Source organism: Madurella fahalii (genome assembly GCF_045866475.1).
Source record: "Madurella fahalii IFM 68171 DNA, scaffold_2, whole genome shotgun sequence".
NCBI lineage: Eukaryota > Fungi > Ascomycota > Sordariomycetes > Sordariales > Madurella > Madurella fahalii.
Genome location: NW_027263972.1, coordinates 7,040,324 through 7,066,338, shown reverse-complemented (window position 1 = coordinate 7,066,338; position 26,015 = coordinate 7,040,324). Strand labels below are relative to the sequence as shown.

At 53.9% G+C, this 26,015-nt stretch overlaps 9 protein-coding genes across 9 annotated transcripts; 5 read left to right on the top strand and 4 right to left on the bottom strand.

Moving 5' to 3' along the window:
• Positions 1–865: 865 nt before the first annotated feature.
• MFIFM68171_04816 (uncharacterized protein) lies at positions 866–1,216 on the top strand (the record flags this gene model as incomplete). The annotated part of the gene is made up of 2 exons (XM_071060236.1): positions 866–967; positions 1,028–1,216. The coding sequence occupies 2 exons, from the start codon at positions 866–868 to the stop codon at positions 1,214–1,216; spliced, it is 291 nt and encodes a 96-aa protein (XP_070916337.1).
• A 489-nt stretch (positions 1,217–1,705) lies between these two features.
• Positions 1,706–3,730, bottom strand: MFIFM68171_04815 (Kinase-like domain-containing protein; the record flags this gene model as incomplete). Its single annotated transcript, XM_071060235.1, has 3 exons — positions 1,706–1,740; positions 1,801–2,797; positions 2,864–3,730. 3 exons carry the CDS (start codon positions 3,728–3,730, stop codon positions 1,706–1,708), a joined length of 1,899 nt encoding a protein of 632 aa, XP_070916336.1.
• Positions 3,731–7,005: 3,275 nt separating this feature from the next.
• On the bottom strand, positions 7,006–7,817 carry MFIFM68171_04814 (Scytalone dehydratase; the record flags this gene model as incomplete). Its single annotated transcript, XM_071060234.1, has 2 exons — positions 7,006–7,301; positions 7,610–7,817. 2 exons carry the CDS (start codon positions 7,815–7,817, stop codon positions 7,006–7,008), a joined length of 504 nt encoding a protein of 167 aa, XP_070916335.1.
• Positions 7,818–11,651: 3,834 nt separating this feature from the next.
• Positions 11,652–12,915, top strand: MFIFM68171_04813 (Glycoside hydrolase family 93 protein; the record flags this gene model as incomplete). The annotated part of the gene is made up of 2 exons (XM_071060233.1): positions 11,652–12,181; positions 12,258–12,915. 2 exons carry the CDS (start codon positions 11,652–11,654, stop codon positions 12,913–12,915), a joined length of 1,188 nt encoding a protein of 395 aa, XP_070916334.1.
• A 900-nt stretch (positions 12,916–13,815) lies between these two features.
• MFIFM68171_04812 (uncharacterized protein) lies at positions 13,816–14,390 on the top strand (the record flags this gene model as incomplete). The annotated part of the gene is made up of 2 exons (XM_071060232.1): positions 13,816–13,891; positions 14,068–14,390. The coding sequence occupies 2 exons, from the start codon at positions 13,816–13,818 to the stop codon at positions 14,388–14,390; spliced, it is 399 nt and encodes a 132-aa protein (XP_070916333.1).
• Positions 14,391–14,429: 39 nt separating this feature from the next.
• Positions 14,430–15,737, top strand: MFIFM68171_04811 (uncharacterized protein; the record flags this gene model as incomplete). The annotated part of the gene is made up of 1 exon (XM_071060231.1): positions 14,430–15,737. One exon carries the CDS (start codon positions 14,430–14,432, stop codon positions 15,735–15,737), a length of 1,308 nt encoding a protein of 435 aa, XP_070916332.1.
• A 2,696-nt stretch (positions 15,738–18,433) lies between these two features.
• On the top strand, positions 18,434–20,022 carry MFIFM68171_04810 (6-hydroxy-D-nicotine oxidase; the record flags this gene model as incomplete). The annotated part of the gene is made up of 2 exons (XM_071060230.1): positions 18,434–18,508; positions 18,595–20,022. 2 exons carry the CDS (start codon positions 18,434–18,436, stop codon positions 20,020–20,022), a joined length of 1,503 nt encoding a protein of 500 aa, XP_070916331.1.
• A 284-nt stretch (positions 20,023–20,306) lies between these two features.
• On the bottom strand, positions 20,307–23,058 carry MFIFM68171_04809 (Zinc c2h2 type domain-containing; the record flags this gene model as incomplete). Its single annotated transcript, XM_071060229.1, has 3 exons — positions 20,307–22,697; positions 22,757–22,794; positions 22,890–23,058. 3 exons carry the CDS (start codon positions 23,056–23,058, stop codon positions 20,307–20,309), a joined length of 2,598 nt encoding a protein of 865 aa, XP_070916330.1.
• Positions 23,059–24,529: 1,471 nt separating this feature from the next.
• MFIFM68171_04808 (Major facilitator superfamily transporter) lies at positions 24,530–25,308 on the bottom strand (the record flags this gene model as incomplete). The annotated part of the gene is made up of 2 exons (XM_071060228.1): positions 24,530–24,746; positions 24,812–25,308. The coding sequence occupies 2 exons, from the start codon at positions 25,306–25,308 to the stop codon at positions 24,530–24,532; spliced, it is 714 nt and encodes a 237-aa protein (XP_070916329.1).
• Between the last annotated feature and the right edge of the window lie 707 nt (positions 25,309–26,015).

Here is a 26,015-nt window from a genome sequence, read left to right as displayed (position 1 = left end):
AGGTCCCTGCGGTGAATGGTAGATACGACACAGGGGCGGGCAGGCCTTCAGATACATCAGGGGCTCGGCTACAGATGCTAATTGCCACCTCTTATCAGCATCGTCTTCATTCCCAAAGTCGAGTAGCTTTGAGTGACATTTAAATTAACTTACAGAATGTAACTTGCGGCTCCTCTATTTTCATCCACTTCTCTCTCTATCTAGTATACCCGGTTAGAAAACTGTTCTTGCCTACGGATATGAAAGTGTAGCATTATAAGTAAGCATACGGAGGCAAACCAATCGTCCCACTGATCCTTTCCGCTTAGCCGGTCGATTTTGATATCCTTTTCTATTATCAGCACACGGTTGAATGGCCTATGATTGGAATTCACACCTTAGACTTGTACCTCCGTACCACCACCGCCTGCCGTTCCGCATATTTGAACGTGCTGAAATCGTGGGCCGACATATCCCGAATATGGCCGGAGAAATCCATCTTTCCCTTAAATCCGGGTCAAAAGGTAATGTAACTCGTTCGATGTTGCTAACCAAAAGGAGAGTGGCTGTGCAAAAGAGCAAATGGGAACGAGTAGGCGAGATGCAGTTAACTCGCGCAGGCCGCGACGCAGCCATTTATAAGGCGTCAAGAGACAACCCCGCAGAAAGCCGTGCCATATAAATCCACCCGAGGCCTCCCCATTGGTCAAGGGAGGTGGCAGTGTCGGGTGCACTGCAGTTTTTGCTACCCGATTACTGTTGCACACCACCATCACGACATCGTTAGGCGTGATGATCCGTCGCTTGATTCCGCTTCCCCGCTCAAATTCAAACAATTGTTAACGACGCTAAAAGTCACTTGGCCCTGTGAACATCATTTTAGACGATGGCTTGGCACAAGAAAGTGATGAAGCAAAAGTACAACGATCCAGACAAGTTGAAGGAATACTTGGACGCTGTTTATGGACCTGGAAACTGGCGGGTGGAGGTGAGTTGGTGATCGCAGTTGAGGGAAGGGCAATACACTGATGAGACATGATCCTTACAGGTCAAGTCAAACAACCGGTGGATGATAGGCCTTACGAGACCTTGGCAAGAAGTGAGCAAGAAAGTATCGTCGTTCAAGTGCGCGAACAACAGACTGACGCAAATATCGAAGCATGAGATGGAGAACATTGAAAGTCAGGTCCGGGTGCATTATGACCCGACCTACTATTACAATATAATGCCCGAGTGAGGGCGGTCGAGATGAGTCCGTAAGAAGCCAAGGGGATGAAGAGATTGCGCAAGAGGTCGAATGCCTTAGAATATGCTAGTACGAAGCATATACCCACCTGTTCTTATCAATTGACCTGGTATGATATAGAGAGGTTATCCCCCCTTTGAGCCCAAGTTACCATCCCTTGAATTTTTTGTTAAAAAAAAAAAAAGATGAAACACGTGCAGCCCGTCGAATTCCACATCAGCAGCCGAGGAAAGGAAATCCACCCAGGGGTATCAAACAAAATGAGAATGTACATGACTTTCGTGAAGCAAGTCCCAAGGAAAAATATTCGTAATACAGGTATAGTAATATCATAAGCCGCTGTGACGGTGGCAGAGGGGTGAACGAGATACAACTGCTAGGTTTTCCGTCATTTATTCCATCAGCGATCGATTGTGCGAACGCGCTTGATGAGGCGCAGGCAACTTGATTCAACTGGGCTGGAATGCACCCTGGATGACTTCAAATGCCGGTTTGCCACGCCTCCTTGTGATGAACTTGTAGAAATTAGCCCCTGGACAATCTTGACGATGACAGGAAAGGAGTGAAATACCTACCCGACTTCCAGGGGACGGTATAATAGGAGGGGTCTGCCTCGCAGGTCTTGCGAAAAACGTTCAATTTTTGGGTTAGCTCATGCGACTTCATGCGCTTTTTGGGTTCGGGATTCAGCATCTTGTCTCGCACTAGGTGCAGCATTTCACGGAGATACCAGCTGCATCTCTCGTTCTGCTCGAGGTTGAAGATGTGGGTTTTGACCTTTTCTTTCAGAACCGCCTTTTGGCCGTTCGGCGACACTGGGATGATGCTGTAGTACTTGTCTGATTGGAAGCCTGCCCTGTGGGGTTCGAATTCCAGCCTCGCTTCCGAGAAGTCTTGAACTCCCTTATACCCGAGCAGGTACCACGTGATGAACTCCAGAACCACGCAACCGAAGCTGAAGATGTCGGTTGCGCGGGAGATGTAGCCGTCTTGGATGTCGAAATCGGGACCCCCGTACGTCTCGGTCCGGGGGGTGTAGGTTGAATTCCCAAATGTCCGAGACAAGCGGCTGTGAAGTTGAGCAAGACCAAAGTCGGTCAGCTTGAGCTCCAGGTCGCCGTTTTCCGTTCGCGAGTACAGGATGTTGGACGGCCCGAGATCTCCATGTCTGCCGTAAACAGTGACGTTGTTCAGCTTCCGATCGGGAGTTTGGTGATCGCTGCGATCGTTGTGGACACATTGAAGTGCCGCCGCAAGCCCAAATATCTGCTGCGACATCCATAGAGGGTGGTCTTGATCATCTCTGAGTTCTTCCTCGTTTTGCCAGAACTGCGAAAGATTGCCGCTCTGCCAGTCGAAGAGAAAATAGTAGTCCGTCTTGTTATTTATCGAGTTACGGACCTCGATTGATGCGCGGACGTGAGCCATGTGCTTTTGACCTTCCCGGAGGAGGGTTCCGTCAACAAACTCATGGTGTAGACAGTACAGGAGTGACTTGAGCTCCATTTCGAACTTGCCGGCGTCGTTGTCGTTGAGTTGTTTCAGAGCGAACCATTTTTGTGGGTTCAGGTACTATTTCGCTGGTGAGCCAAGATCCAACTCGCGGACTCGCTCTGAACCAGTGAAGCTTGGACTTACCCCTGTATCATTGCCACCAAAGTTCCAGTGACTAGGGTGAATCTGGACTTTGAAAACTTTTCCAAAACCGCCATGAGCCATGTACACGTTGGGGTTCACATGGGTTTCGCTGGGTACGAAAGTAACCTTGCTGGTTTCCAAATTTTGCATGACCTGTCCGGCGGTCTGAAATGGAAGGTGATCTCCATGTTCAAGCACATAGTGAAAGTGTCTGTTTGGTAACTGTTTTATGTAGGGAGCTGTGAGGGCGCGAGTCCACCTGATTAGGGCCTCTAGATCGCCTATGTCGAGTTGACTTTCGAATCCGCTGTGCCTGTGGCTCTGAATGCGACAACTGAGCGATCTACTTTGCTTGCTGGGCGTGTACTTTAGCGGGAGACAGTCGTCGTCCATTTTGTCGTTCAGAGCCACTTGAAATAGGCCCTCGAGCTCAGTAGCGACTAGGACGGCCAGGAGCTTTCGACATGGCGGTTTTGAGCTCTTGCCATAACATATCCGGTGTGCGAACGATTTCGTGTCCTCATTGCCGAATTGGAGCGCTTTCAACTCTGTCATGACCGCGAGTACCTGCGGATAGCTCATGATCCTCTCTAGCTCACTCCGCGGGATGTAGGCGAACTGTTCGTGAAAAGAGTCCACCTTTGCCCCTTTCAAAGCCCTGGCTAGCTGTTTTAAGGTCACTGGGCAATCGTAAGGTATGTCGGCACCCGATGGGAAGTCCTCGCGGTATTCCTTTTCGCCCCGGTCGTGGACGACTTTGGTGATGGAGCCATCAAGGCCGAACTTCAAATCCACTCGTTGCTGTGATTGTGCCCCACTACCCGATACCTCCACGTTGCCAACTCGGTCGCTCGGCAGAGGTGGCATTTCGTATTTCTCGATGTCGATGTGTGCGAATGGAAATGAAGCAAATGCAAGAGCATCCCAACAAAATCTCTCCCGATAATACGCGGGCTCTCCCTAGGGCTTAAATGCGCGTCAACTTTGATTTGGCACTGGCAATAAGCCTGAATCGGATGATCGCAGCGTTCCTGGGTTGCTCCCGTGGAAAAAAAACTGCATTTTGCTGCAATGCGTGCATTCGAACGATGGCGCAGCAAACACGGATTGGGAATAGAGAGTGCCGATGAGGCTGGTTGGCGGGCATCTTGACAGGCTGCCTCAGCGGATCACCCCGCTAGTCGGTGAGTAACTGGTCCATAGCGACTTCAGCACTTTGAATGCCATCAAGGCCAGAAATCTGGGCCGTGGCAGTGCCGAGAGGCGCTGAAGAGTGTGGCAGCTAATAAATATTGAGAACTGCTAAACAGTCTGATTGGGCACGTAAGGAGGGTGAGGCCGGCCAGGTGGGGTGGATGCCTGGAGTTTTCGGTGAGAACCTCCCACCTGGGGTTGCCACTCAAAAAGTCGGTTGCGCCCAGATGTTGATTGCAGCACATTTCGCGTGGTTTGACTCGGGAAACCACGTCTCGATCGGCCACACGACACGAGGTGATAGAGCCACAAACCCCATTCTATGAACTCTCTTGGGAACTGCCACGTCTCGGTGGCAGCTGTTGACCATTTTGACCTTCCTCGATTAGGGCAAATAGGAGCACGTCGCCCAGGGCTGGGCGCCATGTAGGACGAACATGCCGCGCCCGCGTGTCTGCCTAGATTGTGGCGAAGAAACGGCCTCCGAACAGCAAAGAATGTTATCCAATCATAACTCTTTTCGTGGACGGACAACGATTTGAGGTGGTTCCACCTGCGCAAAGTGTGTTCTCTTTGCCATATCAAAGCTGAGGGCCATCGGGGATAAGGGCCACGTCGAAAAAGCCTGACCAATTCGCGAACTTCGGAACTCGAAAGTTCCAGGAACACAAGACGGAGAGAAAAAAAAAAAAAAAAAAAAAAACGCCGTGTCAAGATGAGATGCGTTTAAGCTGGACAGGGTCCACCCGGAATGTGCCTCGTCAGCTGTTTCACCTCCGTACCTACCTCAACGGGGCAAAATTCTCTGACCGCTTGAGTATTTAACTGGTATAAAGATGATCGAACACCAGTGAACTCCTGTTAATTCTGACGCCCTCACATCACTGTCTGCTGATTTCCGGTTGCCCTCCGTCCCTTCGACCTCTCCCTTCACTCTCCCAACTTCGGTCCCGATGATTCCATGATGGCGGCAAATAGCAGGGCCAAAACATCTAAGTCCACGGGCAACACTACATTCACACAACCACCCAACACCATCGGATGTTCACAATGGGTAGCTGAGGAAGACGGGTCTTGGACCGCCTTCACTACACCCTCCTGGATCAGCTCAACGTCTCTCAAAAAGCAACTTGACACGTACTACGCGGGTCAATACTCGGTCCAGGTATGTGCAGCGCATAGTCAACTTTGGAAGCTGGGAGCTGACGCGACCATGAAATTACAGCTGAAGCAAGATGTCTTCAAAATCTCGGTTTGGGGCGCTTCGCAGTAGATCTGATCTTGTCCGGCCACTCCACCGGGTCTATCGAATGTTTGGGGTTTTGATTTGGGAGAACTGCAATACCCCAGAATTCTCATATTTTCACTTTGTGAATCCTAGATAGTTTTCTGCGAGGAGATACCACCGGAAGCATAACGGAGTGTCATTTCTCGGCGTTCTCCCCTGGAATTGGAAATATACCTAAAGGTTATCTACGTTATATCAAGACATTGCCCGCCACTTTCGATTATATCACTGCCCTTCCTCTCTCAGGACATTTCCGTTGCATCCAGTAGTCCATCCCTGAGAGCCTTTGACCTTGTAAAGAGGACATAAACAACGGGAGCCTTCCCTCTCACGGGCTGTCGCAAGAGTTAAAGCTGACTCTTGCCTTAGTGATAGGCAGAAAGAGTAGCATTGATATACTGATTAGCTTTAGTAGTCTTGTCCAGACATGTTCCTGATGAACATCTTTCTATTCCTATTGCACAATATAGCAATTGCCTCTGGCGTGCGAATTTCGGGAGGAAGTGATGAGTTTTGGTTAACCCTGTGATTAATAAGGGGTTCGCTTAACACAAATGTAAGCTTGGTAGAGATGGACGCCAGATTGCTCGTCCGAGAAGTTTGTTTGGTAGAGTTGCCGAGCAACTTGCACTGGAAATGATTACACAAACATGAGCCCAAACACCGCCGCCTTCTGCGGAATTTTCTGTTAGAGAACTAACTACCTACCTCATTCCCCTGAATACAGACCAAATTACCTAAATGCGTCAAAGACCCGACCGCAGACCGCCGGTCGCGCTGCAATATCACCGACCCCCCCGAAGCGGCCGCCGAACCTCTTAGAGTTGCCTAGAAGGATTCAGTCTCACCCATAACGTACTTTATAAACGAGTAACGCATATGAGCGAGTGACGTACCTTTCGACACGACGCGCCACCCCTACCTATTTACCACATATCGCACTGGAATCGAACTTATAGAGTTCGGCTCCTGACCACCGAGCTCAGTAGCTCATCACGTAAACTCGCCCAGATCAGTTTCCTTTATATTTAAGCCAGTCCTTTAGTTTCCTACTACAGTAAATACATCCTCAGAGACTTCAACCTTTCTATATACTTCCTATAACCTCTACCAAGCTCCTATACACGTAATAGTTATAAGCCCGGTACTCTAGACCATTCTGTATACAGCTAGATATCAAGTTATAGGACGCTGAGAACTACCCTCCTTGGCCTACATTTCTTTATAACGGCGGAATTCAAACAAACGGGCTGGTCCTAGTATACAGAAGCTGCACAAGACATTTTTCTCGGTGTGCCTACGGTTTTGGTACAACAGATTATTGATTTACTGCGAGATAGACTTTCTGCTGTTCAAGTCTCTTGTCGAGTTCAACGGGGGCAGAATCAGTCGCTCCTAAATATTCCGCAACGATTCGACTGAGAAATCATCACATTCTGCGTCCTTACTGGCCTAATAACGTACTGAAGGACTCTGAGATTAATGACATTGGAAATTTTCCTTCTCTGATAAGTACTATCTACTTAGGAACGAGAGTTCGTCCTGCACTATCGGCCCGGCGGTTTACGCAGCTTTGTTCGTAAGTAAAACCAAAGCGACGTTGTGCCATTCTTCAGTAATATCTTCAACGCTTACATGCATTGTCTCACTTTGCCTTTCATTAACCCTTCGTCACAGGTGATTCCATCTTCCACAGGTCAACGATGATGTACTTGACATCCGGCCCCGGCTGGACAATGCCGATAGCCACTATGTTATTCAGCCAGTAATAATCCGGGTGGCCTGTCTCGAACCGGTTTCGAGTGTGCAAAATCCCCTCCGGTTGCTGCGGACCGTTGGCTTCAACCATGATGTTTGCCCCTTCGGCCGTTTGTATCTGATACCGTGCGTCGACGTAGAAGTTACCAGCCGTAGGGTCGCCCAGGCCCCAGTCACCACCGAAGCCAGGGATAGTTCCTTGCAAGGTGTTGCCGTTAGAATTAGAGTGAGGAAGTTGTGGAGAAGAAGGAGCGTATGTTCAGAACCGGCAGAGGAAAAAATGAAAAGGCGGTTCATCGGGAATGCGGAAAGAGGCTAGGACAAAGATGAAGTGACGCCGATAAAACTGAAATGGACTGTGGGGGACGAAGGAAATCATAGGGGGAAAATTTAAAGTGTCTAAGAGAAACCCAAGATATCGACCGGCATTTGAAAGGGGTGATAAAAAGGAAAGATGAAAGGGGCAGAGAAAGGAATAGGTCCTTGTGGAAACAAAGATGACATACCAGAGAGACGCGGACCGGAGAAAATCCCACCGGTGATGGCAAATATGTTGCGGTCCCCACGAGGTCCAGGGCCAACCGGAATAGGTGGCGCGAGGGTAATGTTGGCGGTGCCCAAGTATGTAAGGCCTGGTGCTCTGGGTGCACGACTGGCTACATGTTGGAAAAGAGTAGCTCCGAAGAGTCCCACGGCGGAAAAGGAAGGCTTCATTTGATACTCAGACGCTTCTGCTGGAAAGAAATCACAGGTGAGGACACTTTTGTCGTGTGCTTGAGGAAGTGAACATCAACACAAACAGCTTGAAGAATACGGGAAGTCTCAGGCTTCTTGAGGACACACCATAGCAAGTTCGACCGTCCCTTTTCGGATGCAGGACAACCAAATACGGGAATGATCGACAAAGGGTCGATGATTGTAAGCGCCCTGCATTAGTTTCTTATGGTGAGGCTCACTGAAAAAAGTTGAAGAGAAAATCCCACTCTACTGCGGTTGGGGGGTAGTAGAACACGATGCTTCGGTCCTCTTGGCTTGGGCGCTGCGGAACTGACGGGGAGATTTTCCGGCTGAAGGATTGGCATTACCCCCAGTCGGTACCAAAGATGGAAAGTAACGCTTACTCAGAACAACCAAGTACTGTACTTTTCGTTGACGTCAGAGTTGGGGGAGGTTAATTAATTCTTGACTTTGGAGTCCAAACGCATAACTGTATCCCGGTCAAAGTAGACTGACATTCGATGAGACCACGCCTCCTTAGCTTCCTGGGGAGCCCCGGTTCTACCAGTCCCGCCAGTTCCCCTCCGGACGATTTAGACACGTATCATTTATGTCAGATTCTGCGAGCAAACCAACTCTCAGGCGTCACTTTTCGGAGTGGAAAGGAACTCGTCATCCGGGCGTATCTTTCCTCTGAGCGGTCCATGGTGTTCATGGGAAGGATAGCAATAATATCGGCTTGTATGCTGTCAGCCCCCTGCCAGTCTCCTCGGACCAGCTTTCGCCAAGTTGGAACCGCATGGTTGGGCACCTAAGGCGCCATTTCGGCATTCGAAAATGGGGCCAGGTGACCATTGAGAACTTGCCAACAAATTGATTATGCAATGTCGGGATACCGTCTGTGGTTAGTAGCTTGAGTTAGGTAATAGGGCATCGTTTTTGATGAGGCTCTGCGGATGAACGCATGGTTCTGGTTTCCCGCGGACACAAGCCTGCGGCTTCAATTGAAGAAGGGGTTGTCACCGGGTGGTAGATAAGGCATGCTCTCGCACCCAAGAGCCTCATGTTCGCCTTCAGGAGCAACAGGAGCCGTCGAGGCGCCGGGGTAGAGTACTTTGGTCGGCTTGATCGGACCTGGAAGAGTCATTGACGGTATCTCCGTAACGCAGACGGCTTCCCGATGCATATTGTCGGCCTGGGCAAAGGCGTCAACGAGAAAATCTACCTCAACTGCGTGGACATGAGATAAACGCCAAAAAGCCGAGTAAGTCTCTGCCAATGACATCGAAGACATCTGCTATCTATTAACAGAAACTGGGGACCGAATGTTCAAGAAAGACAACCGAATCGTTTTCGCTGTCAGAAAGCACGGGCTCTGGGCAGCCAGCTTGTCTGCTGGAATGTCTGCAAACAGGTTAGCGGGACTGGGAGTGCCGGTGTCACGCGAGCGGACGGAACAAGTGCAGGTTGGAGTATGATAACTACCAATTGCTGAACCGGGCCTAAAAGTTGGAGAATCGAAGGAAAAGGATAGCTTGGCGGCTAAAGAACAGAAGGAAGCGGCAAACATCGTTAAGGAAGCAGCTAAATTATTGAGCTTATTAGAGTGATGTGTGATGATTTGGGGCTGTTATCCGTCCAGTGTTATGCTCACCGCACCCTCATCAGCCACCAGCCTTCACCTTGTGCTCACCGACAGCCTAATCAGGGTTGCCACTCGTCTACCAACCCCACATCCAGGCGGCGATCCTTCATCTTCATCTCCACCTAACATTTCACATCCAATTCAGCTCACCACATAGCGACTCGCACCCCCTCTTTCTTCCTTACCTTCCAGGTGGGACTTCCCACCGCCCTATCCCGTCCGGTCCGTCTCAGCAACGTCATAACCTCCTTCAAAACATCCTAACGAGCACTTTGCACCCCTCCAAGTTCATCAACCGACTTTCCAAGACGGTAGCGTTCAGGAGGCCTCGTCAGCTGCATCGTGAGCTGACTGGTGAGCAGGCATCAAAAGGTTCGCAACTTCTTCGCCGCTGTCTGGAGTCCGCAGGCTAACTTCCATTAGCCCCTCCCACCCCGGTATTATCGTTATTGACCCCGGGCTTGTCGTTGTGCTGTCCATGAACACCGGGCGAGGGTTCTATGCACTCTCTCTACGCCGTTCTTCTTTTTTTATTTGAGTAACTCAGGGCTTCACTTCATCCTGTCCTCGCAGCTCGGCCTCCTCCTCCTCCTCCTCCTGCTGCTGCTGCTCCCGTTGTCTCTTGCATCGAGCTGTCTTATCCCACTCAGGGTTGTTGAAGAGGCCCCGAAATAGAGAACAGAAGGCTGGTGTCTCGGGCATCGCACCGCCAAGATCAATATGAGGATGTTATCTTCATTTGAGGGCTATTGAGGAGTTGTTGGCGTTCTGTTAATTGTGAAAGTTCCGACACAGTGTTAGCTTGACTTATGCGCGATTATCTCGCTCTCCCTTTTCGGCGCCCCCTTAATACCCTCGGATGTGACGTCTCGCATAAGGGCTCTCCCCCCCCCCTTCAGCCTGGATTGCCTTGGGACGTAGGCTCCCCGTCCAACGCCGAACTAAGACGATAGCCTGTTAGAAACCATCCGACAGGAGTCACTGATACCAGGGACACTGTCTCTCCCGGAAAGAGGATCCGGTACATTTCGCCACTCATCTGTCTTGTAACGACGTTTGTTTCGGCCGAGAAGTTGCTGTTGCTGCTCCTCGGTAATTAAAAACGCCATCTGGCTGAAAATGCACAACCTGGCAGAGTGTGAGGTGTTGATGTTCCTCGAACTTCCCGGCTGCAGGGAAGCTTTTATAACAAAGCACACACCCGTGCCATAGTGTATGGCAGTGGTAGAAGTGACCCCTAGGGCGAGGGACCATCCACTTGTCAACTTATTTGACTAGAGGATGGTGCCGTCCCGGAGCAAGGACGATCGGGATGGAATTTATAAGTTCTTCTACGTCATCCATATTAAACGGAGAGCACCCGGTATTGCCTCGCATCTTCCACTGGGTAGGACGGAGAAACGCTCTTGGGAGCAGGTTACTGTTGGGAAAATCGAGATATTTATTGAATGGATTGTCACTCGTGTATGGTTGAAGTTCACCCTCTCGGGCGCCCAGGCATTAGCCACGCAGAGACCTTAGCAAATACTAATTAGGCCTTGGGAGGTGCACTAGATCATGCGACGGCCAGCTTGTCCTGCGACTCACAGAGCTCTCGCGGCAACGGTGAGGCGAGCCTAAGAGCCATGTAAGCTGGCTCGGGGGGCTGTTGCAGGCTGGCGGGTGTAACTTGGCTAGAGAGAGAACAATAGTAGGGGAGATTTTGTCAGCAGGAATTTCACTCAGGCCAGGTTTCTGTCCTGTCTAAATTCAGATTCGCGGACGGAGACGCACACAAGGCTACCAGTCGGGGGCAACACTTGGCCTCGGAGCAAACAGCCGGACAGCCTTTTACCCAGGACGAGTTGGCACCTCGGTCCAGTTCAGTTTCGTGGCATTGCGGTCACAAAGCGCTCGACTAGGAATTGAACGTGGTATTTAGATCGCTTCTTCGTTGACCCTGACCGAAATCGCGATTGGTGCGCTAGTATAACGGAGATTGTAGTAGCATTGAGGCAGAGCGGGTCAGACCTCACTATTTACGGCAGAATGCGTGCCAAGGAAGGTTGACAAGGCGTACCCCGGAACTGGGGAAGGGAACTTATGGCAGCGGTCGTATTCGCGTATTTAGATATTTAATCCGATGCTTCTTAGCTCGAGGCAGTGAGCGCGACATTGATGCCAGCATTCCTTCACCAACAGACATCATGTGGTCGAACGTTCTAGCCCTTGGTTTTGCCTCTGTCATCGCCCTCTCGGACGCCCAAAATGCAACTGCAAAGCCACAACCATTCGGGACATTCGCAGAAAATGTCATATGGTGGCCCGACGCAAACAGCACCAATGGCAGCACCATCATGTATCCACGTATCACAGAGCTATCTGATGGCACCATCCTTGCGACAGCCGGGTTGAACAGCAACCCAGCCATCTTCCCCATCTTCAGCTCCAAGGATGGAGGCGCATCATGGGAATGGATCTCCAACTTGACTGACCAGGTCAACGGGCTGGGCATGAGCGCACAGCCGGCCATTGCCGAACTCCCGTGGGCGGTTGGCAAGTATCCCGCCGGCACGGTACTGGCCAGTGGAAACAGCTGGGGAAGGAACAGTACCAACATCGATCTGTATGCGAGCAAGGACAAGGGACGAACCTGGGAGTTTGTGAGCAACGTGGCTAGGGGAAGCGGCCCGTCTACGCAGAATGGGAACCCATGTATCTGGGAGCCATATATCCTGTACGCATTCACGCTCCTTAACCTACCTTCAAATGCCCCGTTCTCAGACGGTCCTCTGGCTGATGATCATGTACAGCGCCCATAACGGTACAATAGGTGTCTTTTACTCCGACCAACGCGACCCCCTCCACGCGCAAAAACTCGCCCACCAAAAATCCACCAACCTTGTCACTTGGGGTCCCGTCGTCAACGACGTCGCCTATAAAACCTACACCGACCGCCCCGGCATGACTGTCATCACCTACATCCCTCCCCTTCGCAAATGGATTGTGGTGTATGAGTACCCCGGTACTCCGGACTTGAATGCTACCGGCGGCGAGCAATGGAGTAATACCTTTCCCGTGTATTACCGCTTCGCCAACTCCCCTTTTGAGTTTGACAATGATCGTGGGATACCGATTGTTGTCAAGGGTGTCCAGCCCGGATCGAGTCCGTATGTGGTATGGACCCCCGTCGGGGGTGTCAATGGCACCATCATCGTCAGTGATAACGATCACTCGGATGTGTTTACTAATAGTTTTGGGGGGATGCCGGATCGGTGGGAGGCGCATGCAACGCCGCAGATGAATGCGTATAGTCGCGCGTTGTTGGTGCCGCGGGAGAGACCAAATCAGTTGGTCATCTTAGGAGCCGCGAGGTATTCAAGGGCGGTGCATAGACCGTTGTCGTTGAGCGTTGTTGATGTGGAGGAGTTGTTGAGGTGGGGCCCGGGGGATGCAAAGCCTTTGGTCTGATTTGGCTACATGTCTTACGATATTATGTGTTAGTAGCTTCCAGTGATGCAGGCAGCCGCGTTTTCTGCAGTCCATGAGAAGAGCCGTCAAGGCCGACTATAGTCTCTGATGTCCAGACTTCTTCCTTCGAGGGATCTCTTTCATATCTCTACCGCTCAAAGTCTCAGAACAACAAGGCGCACTTAGGCAGGTGTTAAGTAGAGGAAGGGAGTCATGGATGGGGGAGTCTCTGGTGTGTTGTTGCTGGTGAAGACAAGACATGAGCGTTGATGGGCATTACCTTCTTTCCCTGTCTGTCATCTTCGCATTAGATGGGGAAACGAGGTATCTGGTAGGCTGCCTGGGAAGTGGGATTTCCGTTTTTGCGGCTGCTACCAGCCTATCAGAGTCATCATGACCACTAGGTGCACAGCATGCCTAGGTACTGCACAGTACTGTACTTAGCCCACACCCAGTTCCTAATTGGATTGGGCACCGGTTGCATTGCGGCCTGATGTTTTAAGCTATGGGTGCCTTTGCCGATGTCTCACGAACGGGGATTGTGCGAAACTTGAACTCCGAGTTCATCCAACAGCATCTGTCGAATGAATTCATCTGCATCACATCATCCGCACTTGAATCAAAGCGGAATAAACCTAGCGACTAGAATTCTTGAAAAGACTTTGTTTCTTGACGCCAAACTCGATATCAAAGACTGACCGTCCTTCAGGCCTTCCTTCTTCCCAAACTTCAGCCCCTTACTTCAGTAGTTACCCCTTCAATGCCGTCAGCAATCGCAAATTTAACACACGATAGCCGACCGGGGTTCGAAATATTTGTCCCGTGGGACACACCGACTGTAGGATCGATACCGCGCTCTGCCAGCCCTGTCGGAACTTGGCCAACACAATTCTCTTGCCCATGACAATCACATCTACCACGCCTGGATCCAACATCTCACATCATACCACCCTCGAGGCACTCACCGCATCCGGCAGTGAGTGCCACCTTTGCAACCTCATGGCTCGAGAGATTCCGACTGGTCATCGAGAAGTTTATACGGCGATCGCCTCGCAACCATACACTTTGACACGAATGACACTACCTGCGCATTTTCGGTAAAGCAAGAACGGAAGACGTTACCCTTTCACTTACGCCTCAACTCAACCACAGCCAACGCCCATGAGAACTACCAGCTGGGCAAAGTCCTGATGGCCGCAGATGGCGCCATTCGGGTCCCGGACAACTATCCGTCTACGGAAGAGAACCTCGAATTAATCCGAAGCTGGATCGATGCTTGCACTGGCCATACCATCTGCCAGCAGACACGTCTGGACTCTCCGCTCCCCAAACGAGTGCTCGACATCTCCCGTACAGACGATGTGGTTACCTTGTACGAAGCAAACATGAAGGGTGAAAAAGCGCCGTATGCGACTCTGAGCTACTGCTGGGGCGACGGCCTCCCGCTGAGAACTCTCACGGACAATCTTGGCTAGCACAAAAAGGGGATACCCCTCGAGGCCTTTCCCGCGATCATGCGAGACATCATCCCCCTTGCGAGGCATTTGGGCTTCCGCTACATCTGGATTGACGCCTTGTGTATCATTCAAGACAACCCGGCCGATTGGCAGGAGCAAGCCACAGCCATGACGGCGATCTACCAGGGCTGCTCGCTGAACATCGCCGTCGCGGACTCTCAAAGTTGTGATGCCGGCGCAACTCGCACTCCGCAACGCAACAGTGTCCGTCTTGGTACGGCATCATCCTCATCATCCACCCAGGGCTCGAATGCTGAAGTTGTCGTCGTTTGCGAGCCCAAGTTCCCTAGCGACTACTCTCCCGACTCGAGTCTTCTCTCCACAAGAGGTTGGGTGTTCCAGGAGACGCTTGTGTCCATCGCCACCCTTTTTGTCTGCCACCACAGTCTGTATTGGGATTGCTGCTCCCGATCTTGTCGACAGGGAGTGAAACACGACTTGCTAGTTCCCATTAGTGGCAGTGGCATGGCAAAGTTTGAAACACCCAAGGGGAGTTGGGCATCCAATGTCCGTCGTCTCTCACAAATCACCAGTAGTGCTGCCAGTGCCGCCAGTGCTGCCAGCACTCAGGGTGAAAGGGTGCGCCCAAAAATGCGAGCGCCGGCCAATCCGCTTTGGGCGTTGTATCCCTGGGTGTCTCAGGTTTCGGAGCGACGTCTTACTGTCCCAAAGGACAAACTCCCAGTATTGTCTGGCCTTGTGTCTCGAATGGTGGCGGCCACCGGGGCGACGTATGTGGCCGGACTTTGGAAAGAGGACATCGTCCTAGGCCTTTTATGGCATGTCGAGCGCGGATCTCCGTCGGAGCGGCATAACGACCGGGCGCCGCCCTGGAGCTGGGCATCGGTCGATGGCAGAGTGAAGTGGCTATGGTGTGTCTCGGTGAACGCCAAAAATCCCGCCGTGGCTGCGTTGGGGGCCAATGGCTTGGAGGTATTGGACGTTGTCGTCGATGAGGTCTTTCCCGGCTCGTTTGGCGAGGTCAGAGGCGGACGCATCACGGCCATCGGGACGCTGTACGATAAGACCCAACTTGCTGGACAGCTAAGTTGTTTCTGGGACGAGAAGCATAAAGTGGCGAATGGCCCCCAACCAAAGCGCTATTTCCTACAGATCACGTACATCGAGGCGCAGTGGGTATCCATCGGGAAACCAGAGGGTGCATTTTGGCACACATTTCTCATAATAGAGAGAACTGATGGCAAAAGGGAGAATGAATTCCGCAGGGTTGGATACGCCCATGATCAGGATAAATGGTCTGCCCAGTACGGCAGCGGCGAGAGAAAACAGATCACCCTGGTCTAGGCTGAGTGCACATTATCTATCGACAATGATTTGAGTGCCTACCTGTGGCATGTTGGATGAATGATGTTACGGATACCAAAAACGTGGTGATGGTGATTGGGTCTATTTTTATGCCCTCCCCGATCCACGGGTTTGTGACAATCGTGAAATTGAATCGATGAGAGCCCAGTCCGAAGGCGGTTGTCCCTTCTGGAGTTCTGAGAGTGGGGGCCGGGCAGGACCGTTCCTCCCAAGCTTGAACAGTCGAGTTCCCCAGGCCGATTGCCCGTCGACCATTTGAACAGAGTCTTTACTCTAGGACAACATACCGCCGCTCTCAGCATACCGTCCACGGAGGGCACCTCTTGGCGGAACGATGTTGAATGGAAGGCTTCCCTGTTTCGAGGGCGGGCGCGATCCTTCGACCAAAGCCGGCGCTATTCGCGTTTCATGTCAGCACTGGAAGCTGGCCGCTGCCAGGGGAGCCGATGGCAGTGTACAGCCTGGTTGTATGGGAGTGGAATGACCTATAAGTCCATATAGATACCAATTAGGTTAGGACTTAGGACGTCACAGCTCTACAACATCCATAAATCTATATGTTAAGATACTCGCGTCTCATTATTCATTATAAGGAACTTGTCTTAGTTCTTCACGGTAGCAATTCAGTTTATTGTCCATAATCTTGATCACTCTCCATCAAGCGCCGTATTAGAACAAACCGTTGCGACAGCGACCTGACTGTCCGAGTACCCAGCAGTAACCTTTGTTCCTTACTGTCTAGCATTCATGGCTTCCTGCCTTGCAGTCTGTTGCCAACTTGGTAACTTAACATATTGTAACGCCCATTGCCCCTCCCATTGGAGACTTGCTTTAGTCACCCACCCTATCAACCGATCCGAAGCTTCAGGGACCAGTTGCTTCATCTCTACGTCATCTCTTCCTGATAAATATATACCGTCCTGGCACCTTAATCCTCTTTTTGATCTTCTCCCTTTTCTTTCACTCCTGTTCTCGTCCACTGTATTTCATCAGGTTGTATCGGAGCTCTCCTCGTCGGATCTCTCCTCATCCGAAATTTCCACATTAGAACCATCCTTATTGGAAACCTTATGGTGAGTTGGGGGAAAACAATCACCAGAGGGCGGGGTCCCTCTGGTCGGAGGGCCACACCTGTTGCAGGCTCAATTGACTAGCTTTCTTTACGTGCAAAGTAATGAGTTGGAGAGAACAGCCCCCAGGGAACAGGGTAGGGTCCCTCTGTTCAGAGGCCAACAGTTGCTAGGATGTTGTCCCCGGGGCTGGAACTTGCCGTAGGCCCATTTTTCTTTCGCACCATAAGTAGGGCCATCCTGGCCATTGCTCTTTAGACGAGACAATCAATTCAGCACTCTGTTTAACACCTGTTGTGGGCTCAATTGACGAGCTTTCTTTACGTGCAGGGGGATCTCCCTCTGACCAGAGGGAGCTCTATTTGTACATGTTGTTTTGACCTTGTTTAGGCTGCAGGGATTCAATTTGTGGTGATGTCGCCTAGCCTGTCTAGCACTTTGGCCATCTTTGGCCCTCCCCTTGTTTTGATGGGTATGTGGGTGTAGATGTGTGTTTCTGCATCATTTCAACAGTACCATATTTCCTTCGCTATTAATCTATCATCAGCCCATGTCATCCAGCCCGTCCCGTTAAATCAATGAATAAAAACAGTGTCAGCCCTAGTCTCGAGGATTTAGCCTCAAGATCATGATAGGTTATCTAAATACGGAGCAGCAGAAGCGGTTTCTGTCGAAATATTGTCACGGTTCACCTCTGCGCCCATCGCTGGCAATACAACTTTGATGCGGGGCCCGTAGTGCCTGGCTGGGCATTAACAAGGCAGCGTTACCTACCTACATAGTGGGCGCGACCGTAGGTTGTCATCATTTCGGTTACTGCCAGCGCCCGACACAAACTTCACCGCAATGGGTGTCAGCATTACTAAAATATGACTGGACCCGCTCCCTTCTTGATTAACTGCTAGTACTAACAGCGTAAACTTCAACAGCCTCAAAGACGCTAAACACTGCATAGTATGAAGCGAAAGCAGTTGCAGGGTTAGCTCGGTGTAGTAAGGAACCGGCGGTCGCACCAATTCCGGGCATCCCGACGAGCAGACACCCATACCCTCAGGAGTGTTGTGGCAATATAGTGTGTAAAAATACGCGCAAGAACAGACCTTGGTTGGGTGAAAAGGCATGCATGCGGGGGTCAGCACTAATGTCGGAACGGGCGCCTCCCGCGCGCCAGACGAAATTTGTCGTGCATTTTACCTCCTCAGCAAACAGCAGGACCATCTTATGTACGTGATTGGGAGATGGATAACTTACCTAAAATCGCACCCGATCTAGCGCTGTGGAGATGCTTGCCGCAGGCAGATTGGCCAGCACGTTGAGCCAGGGCAACCCCATAACCAGTGGACGCAGTGGTCCAACTCCTCGGTTGGTGGGTGGTACAGATTGCAGAGGGTGTGGCGCCCAGGATTTCTCGCCGCGGTTGCAGGGATGGGATGGGATATTTGATGACAGATCCTACGATCTGCATGTTATAGCCCCGAACGGGTACCTTCGGACTACCGACTAGTATGTAATGTCAAGGTTTCCCACCTTCAAATCCGGGGGCTGTCTAAGGTATTGACGCCGCCTGCACTGAAAGAACATTAGACCCTTCTCGGCTCGTCTAAGATGCTCCAACAGTGGCATGTGTTATGCGCATTAGCGCTGCCCGTCGTCGCGGCGAGCAAGCACAAGACAGAGCCCGTAAGATCCCAAAGCGTCGCACCCGCCATCGACTGTCAAATATTCATTTACGTGCCCTAATTAATTCCTAACTGAATTATTCGCAGTGTGACGCATTGGCCGCCGCTCTCCCGGGGCTAGTGGTATTCCCCAACTCGGCCGCCTACGACACTCACAACAATTACTGGTCCACCCGACAAGCCGAGCTTACACCTTCGTGCTTCGTCGCGCCCCGGACCGCCCACGACGTCTCCAAAGCCGTCAAGATCCTCACGCGGTACCGCGCGCCCTTCACCGTCAAGTCCGGCGGCCACATCGCCTACGGCGGGGGCTCCAATATCGAAGACGGCATCACCATCGACCTGGTCCACCTCGACGATATCACCGTCGCCCCGGACCGGAAGACCGTCTCCGTGGGGGCCGGCAACAGGTGGATCAACGTCTCGGAAGCGCTCGACCCGCTCGGCCTGGCCGTCGTCGGCGGACGGTCCGCGGACGTTGGCGTAAGCGGCCTGACGCTCGGGGGCGGCATCTCCTACTTCTCGGGCCGGCGCGGGTGGGCGTGCGACAACGTCGTCAACTTCGAGGTGGTGCTGTCGTCGGGGGCCGTGGTCAACGCGTCGCCGACGCGGAACCGCGACCTCTTTTGGGCGCTGCGCGGGGGCGGCGGCTCCAACTTCGGCATCGTCACGCGCTTCGACCTCGCGGCCCTCTCGCAGGGCGACCTGTGGGCGAGCTCGCTCATCTACCCGGGCGGCGCCAACGCGACGCTCGTCCCGCTCATGCACGACCTGCTCGTCCGCGGCCTCGCCGCCGACCCGGCCGCCCACCTCTACTTCGTCATCACACACGCGCCCGCCTTTGGCGGCTACATCGTGCTCACCGACCAGTTCCACTCGGCCCACGCCGACACGGCCTCGCCGCCCGCCGTCTTCGCCCCCTTCCACTCGGTGCCCGCGCTGACGACCAACATCCGCCTCGCCAACGTCTCCCGCCTCTCGCGCGACATTGCGCAGCCCTACGGCGAGCGCCAGACGTGGTGGGACACCACCGTGGCCGCCACGTCGTCGCCGGACCTGCTGCTGGACACGGTGCCGCTGTTCGAGGCGTTCGTCGCGCGCCTGTCGGCGGCCGCCGAGGCCGACAACTCGACCGTGGCGCCGTTTCTGATCTTCCAGCCCATCTCGCTCAACATCATCGAGGCGATGCAGGCCAACGGGGGGAACGCGCTGGGTCTGAAGCCCGAGGACGGCCCGCTCATGATCATGCAGATTGCGGCGACGTGGTCGAGCGCGGCGCTGGACGAAGTCGTCGAGGAGAACTGTGAGCAGCTGATTACGGAAATTGACGCGCTGGCTGCGGAGCGCGGGGCGCGGTCGAAGAATGGGTTTGTGTATATGAACTATGCGGGAAGGACCCAGGATGTCTATGCCGGGTATGGGAGGGAGAACTTGGAGAGGTTGAGGAGGACCGCGGGGAGGTGGGATCCGAACGGCCGGTTCCGAGAGTTGTGGAAGGGGCATTTCAAGCTATGAAGTAACTCGCATCTCTGGAGACTCGTCGGATAAGGGCGATATATATATATATATATATATGATAATCCTCGAGGGAACATATCGGCATGGGGTACATCTAAGAGTGGACTAGTAGTTAATTTGTCAGCATAAGTCCTGACCGCGGCTGTGTAGATAAGGTAATTAGATTGCCAAACTTACAAGCCATGGTATAAATAACCCTCTCCCGATGAATGATCTCGGTATTGCCTTGGTTATGCCGGATACCTCGCCAAAACATGACTCCAATCTCATGATGGCAGCCTTCAACCAGGCGCACTAATTAGCATCTCTTTGCAGATCCTGAGGCGCTCGTGTGCTTCTTGCAGCAATTCGGAATGAGCCTCGGAGAAGATAGAACGCAGAGCGTCCAGCAAATCCGCCAACCCGTCTCCCAAGCCCATGGCGGCAGCCTCGGTCAACTCTGAGAGGCTCGCAATGTTGGAGAGATAGGCAGCCACGCGGCGGTAGTTGACCGGCAACGGCTTCATCGGGCGGAAAGAAGTATGCGGCTGGCTAGGGGGCTCCTGGAGGGAATCCTGACGGCTAATTGCGCGCACAAACGACCAGATACACAATGCCGCGTAGTACATAACCCACGGTCGATGTGGGTCAGGCTCGTTGCGACAAGAATACGACTGAACCTCGATAGGCGGGAGGCTGACGCCGGTAATATCCAGTCGCTCGCGTTCACCCGTGCCGGTACTCCGCCGTGGGTCTACCAACACCCGATGGAGGAGCTTGAAAGCGTGCAGAACGGCGTGGCGCGTGGATGACAACGAAGCCCAGGACCTCATTCGGCCAACAACGTTCGTGTAGTCTCTTACGGACACCTTTCTTCCAAGCAACCGCTTGGCGCCGGCATATACCTGACAGTCGATAATGTCAACATGCAGGCTGATTTGGGCGAGGTGGTAAAGGACAGCTGCGCTGTGGATCGGGCCGTTGGCTCCAGAGAACTGCGGGGATGGTTCGGCTAGGCTCGACGCCCCCGCCATGCCCTGAGCGGCATCGAAGCTGCGTTTCCAGTCGTCAAAGGCGTTCAGCAGGATCTTCTTCCAGACGTCTTGGGTTTCGGTAGACGGTGCTCTTAGATCTAACCACTTGAGATGTGTCTCCCGGTGGCTGAGGTGCCAACCGACGCTGAGGAGGCCCGACATGATTATCATCCGACCGAACGAGTGCGTTTTGACTTCTTTACCATGCAGGGCACGCTTCAGGCCGTCGAGAAACGAGATGGTTTGCACGCCGTACATGCGGAGGTTCTGGTCGAGCTGTCGCACGGTGTCCGGGTTTGACGCTGTCCACAGATTGTCGTCGCACGGGAGCGGCAGGCGAATCTCGTGCGGCGCCATGTCCGCCGCGTGGCCAAACATGGCGGCATGGATGACGTCCATCATGAAGGCCGCAAAGACAACACGATGCATCGCCTCGGTTTCCGCCCATCGGCACCACCATGTGCGCGAATCGAGCCCGACTCCCTGAGGGTGCTCGGCCGACGGCATCTCAGGGGGTGATTCGCTTCCAGAGCGTCCGATCAAGGGGCTTCCTCGCCGCAGGAGCGTAAGTGCTACCGAGTGATAGATGTGGGCCCGCTCGTGCAGGCGCCGCGATGAATACATCTTCTCGTAGAACTCGAGGAGGAGCAGGGCCTGAGAAACCCAAAGCCAGACAGGAGGCTGTGCCTCTTCTGCCGTCAGGATCTCGGACCTAACCCCCAAGATAACGACGTCTGCGAAGCCGCCATAGTCCGAGAGATTTCCGCTCGAGTCTCTGCCGCGGAGCGACACCGCACCCAGGGCAACCATGACCATGAGAAGGAAGATGGAACATCGGTTGCACGAGAAGGTAGGCTGGTGGACGATGGGGAGCCGGGGCGAGACATGCTCCCAGTACTCTTGCAAACAGTCGCGCATCATTTCCAGGCTCAGGGCGGGAATGTCGCCGCTGCTGTCGTGGACCAGGTTCGCCACCAGGGGCTCAGATTTGGGGTGCTTCTGGCGGAACATGTGGAACCACCGAAGGATCTCCTGGCGGCGGAACTCGGAAATGAGTTCGTCCTCGATAAAGCGCGTAGGAGTCTCCATCTGAGACCGGCCGCTGGTCAAGGATTCATAGTCGTAATGGATGTTGTTGTTGAAGGTCGATTCAAGCCCGCCATCCATGAAGGGAAGGTGGGAGACGCTGAACTCGCTGTAAGGCGCCTGGGGATCGAATAACCAGACGGCGAAGTTCTCGCGGGATATATCGCCATGCTGGAACTCGACGCTGTGGAAGGGCACAGCTGTGGGCTGCTCGGGGACGCGCTGCTCTTCCCGGGGATAGTAGCCCGGCTTGGGCCGGATCACGTTGCACGCCCCGAGGTCCGGCAGCTGTGAAGCCCAGCTGGCGGGCTGAGCCATTCTGGGTCCACCAGGGTTCGGCAGCGCAGGGTGCGTGTTCGAATCCGGGGACAGAAGTATAGCAGCGTCGTGCGGAACACGGGCGAGAGTCGGCCGGGCTTCGGTGACAGCGGCGGCAGGTGACATCGCCGCAGCCGGGGGAGACGTATCCGTCGTAGCACTGAAGCTCGGCATCCGGTTCCTGGGGATATACGAGGCCGAATGTCGTTTCCTGTGACGGGCTAGGAGGTCTGCACGTACAAACTTTTGTTCGCACTGCCCGACCATGTTAGCAAGGTGTCGCCTTCCTCTGAACTTGGCCTCGACAGACGTACGCCGGCGACGTCGCAGCGGTAGATTTCCTTGGGCGCATCTGAGGAAATAAGTCAGTCAAGATCCCCCCCCCCCCCCCCCCCTTGAGAACGAACACGGCACACTGGCCGATCTGACGCGAAACAGGTCACGCACGGTTCAGCTGGTGTCGCTGCAGGTGCTCGGCCCTCGAGTATAGCTTATCGCAGCCCGGATAGTCGCAGCCAAAACGGCGTGGTGCACCCTTGCGGCTTGCGCGCTTGTACGGCCCCGGAGCCGCAGCGGCGCCATTCTGGGGTTGCCGAGCTTGCGGTTGGGGTTCCATGAGGTCTGGCTGCGGTTATCCGTTACTGTGCTGCCGTGGCGGGATCCGCGTTTCATTCTTCGCGGCGGGCGGCCAAGTGGAGGTGAGTGGAGGTGAGTTGCAGGGACCGCAAGGTCACGGACTCGCGGGAGCGTACGCGCCTATCCAGAGCAAAAGAAGGACATCGGATCTGCTCTGGAAGACCGGCTCGGGACGGGAGTCGATTGGAAATGGAAAAGACAGCAAAGTCGGGTTTGTCGGGCCCGACCATGTTTGTAAGCTCACCACGACTCCTGGGGAAAAATAGCTCGGCGCGGGGCAGCAGCTTGCAGCGCTTCCACTCCCGTCTTCGCTTCTGGGCGACCGCTGGGTGCAGGGCAATGGGCGAGTGGGTGCACAATGTCACAATGGGGCAGCGGGAAGAACGCCCCCCCACGCTCATCTCCACACCCCACCAGTGCCGGCGGTTACCCTCCATTTTGTCCACGTGGAGGGACGAAGGCATCGCGCTCGCCGTCCTGTTCAGGCAATCTGTTACGGTCACAATACCCCCCCTGGCTGTTCTCCGCTTGTGTCACCCACTCGCTGCCAAACGATAGCAGCGCAGCAACGGCGATCGAGAGCCGTTGTCGGATAAGAACTGATTGGAAAGGAAAAATGAAGCGCGGCCCGGACCGGGGAGCGGGACATTGAGCAGCGCGGCCCGGGCTGCTGCCGATGGAGGGGTCCCAGGGCCACACAAGTTCAAGGTTGGGCTGTTGCAGCTGGGCAGGTTTTTGGGCAGGACCTTGAGGACAGGCGTGGGGGTCCCAGGGCCTCGTCCAATCTCTCCCGGGGGCCACAGGGGCAAGCGGCGGCAAGTCCCTCGGTGACTCGGACGCCATTGGCAGTTCCCCATGCCCCGGCACCAGCTCAAACAGCAATCACGTTGGCGACGCGGCGGCCAGGCCGAGATAAGCAATGACGAGCCCGAGACAAACGGCGCGTTCCGCGGAGCTGTTTCATTTGCATTGTCCACCAGCCGTGCCGGGTTCCATTGTGCACCCATCTTCCATGGCGAGCGCGCAACCCTCTGGCGTTCGCGAATCAATCACGCCGTCTGGGAACCCCGGAGCGCTGGATGGGCGACGACTTCCGGCAGCCGCGGTACGCGACGCGATCTGGTCAGGTTATGCGCCTTCGTCTAGCGCAGCGACGTGACCCAGCCGAGTTACCTTATCTGAGTCGCGGCGCAATATCGCGGTTCCCGTCCGCTTGGCCCAACACCCGGAAATCGGCGAGCGTGCTGTTGCTTTTGCGCAGTCTTGGCCTGCATGTCAGGTCTTTCAGGGACTCCCGATCCTGTGGAGTAGAGTAAAACCTGAACGTAAGCGGCCCCCAACACCATCTCTCGCTCGCAAGAAGGTGGCGCAACCGACGTTTTTTGCGTGCCCCGGCAGCCCGGCGGCGGAAACCAACGTGTATTCCAGTTAGCTAATTAGAGAATCGCTGACTAACAATACCCAAAGACAACGTCACCCCTCGTGATCTTCTCATCCAGGTATGGCGCCGACATGGCCCTCTGCAGCATCATCAGAGTGCAGTGCTTCGTGTGTTGGAAGTTGGCCGTCAACATATCCACCCGCGCGCCCGTATCATACGCATGAGCGAGCCGGATGATCAGCCATGCGCAGTGGGCCATATGCTCCCGGTCAGTGCCAGCCCAAGACCTGTTCCGGACTGTCAGTCATCCCGCCTTCTCTTCTGCAGCACTGTGTTGGACAAATGTACGTACCACCTCTCGCCAGGGTTATTCTCTATCCTCTTCGACATCTCCTCGAAGGTGAGCTCGACGGCCCCGTCTGGCCCAGTCCAGTACTGCCAACTCCCGTTGTTCAGCTCGGCGGCCGATTCGAGGAACTCGTTCGTGCCGTAGCGCGGGCAAGCCGGCGGAAGCCAGGCCTTGGAGAGCTCGTCGAACGAGCACCCTTTCTCGAGGGCTTCCTCCATCGAGTTGCCGCAGTTGATCTCTTCCCTAGGAGCCGTCTCGCGGACCAGGCGGAGGTGCATTGTCGTGACAACTGTTAAAGCAATCGCCAGGGCGAGCGCCAGGACGCTGATAGCTAAGAGAAGACAGTAATGTCTAGGGCTGCTGGGACGCTGTGCTGGTGACAGTGGCAGACGCCCCCGAAGAGGGTCGGCTTCGCCATCACTGATGGACGACTTCTCGCTGTTGATGTCGAGCGAGTTGTACCGGAATTGGCGCGGGAAAAAGCGATCCTTGAAACCCATGGCGAAGAGGAGACTGTTGAGGGAAAGTCCAGGAGACGAGGAAAGACTCAAGGTTCACAGCGGAACCCGGTATCGAAATAGTGATTGTTATTGCGCCCGTCAGGGTGGGTTTATGGACGAAGACGGACGCTTTCTTGGAGGGAGCCTGGGACGGGGGATGGAAAGGGCAGGCAAGTCTGAGGTGGGAGGTGGGAGGTGGGAGGTAGGAAGTGGGAAGTGGGAAGACCCTGTGAGCTGACTGGGCAACGAGAGGAGAAGTCGCGAGAAAGAGGTGAGTTATGTGATCCAGCTCAGCAGACCATGGGCAAGAACTGGGCTCCTCGTCGGTTTGGCGGCGAAGATCAATATTCAAGTAGGCGTGTGTCCGGATAATCAGATATGCATATAGCCCGTCAGGATGTTTGAACTTGCATCGATGCAGGAGCAGCCAGGATTGTGAGCTGCACGTCGGTCAATTCTCATCACACGCAAGGGAAATGATCCGCCTCCCCCGGCGGGACCGGTTCCAAGATGTCACCTGCTGCCGCACATCGGCCTGTTGGCTGCATGGCGACATATGAGGAAGTTCTGAGTGCTTGCCTGCCTTGTGGTCTGTGGATCCGCAGCATCCTATGTAGAGTAAGCTACAGGTCTGTACCTAAGGTATGCAGGGCAAAGGCACAGCCGCAAGCTAAGCTCTCCAAGAAACATTGGCTTCCAGCGCCACC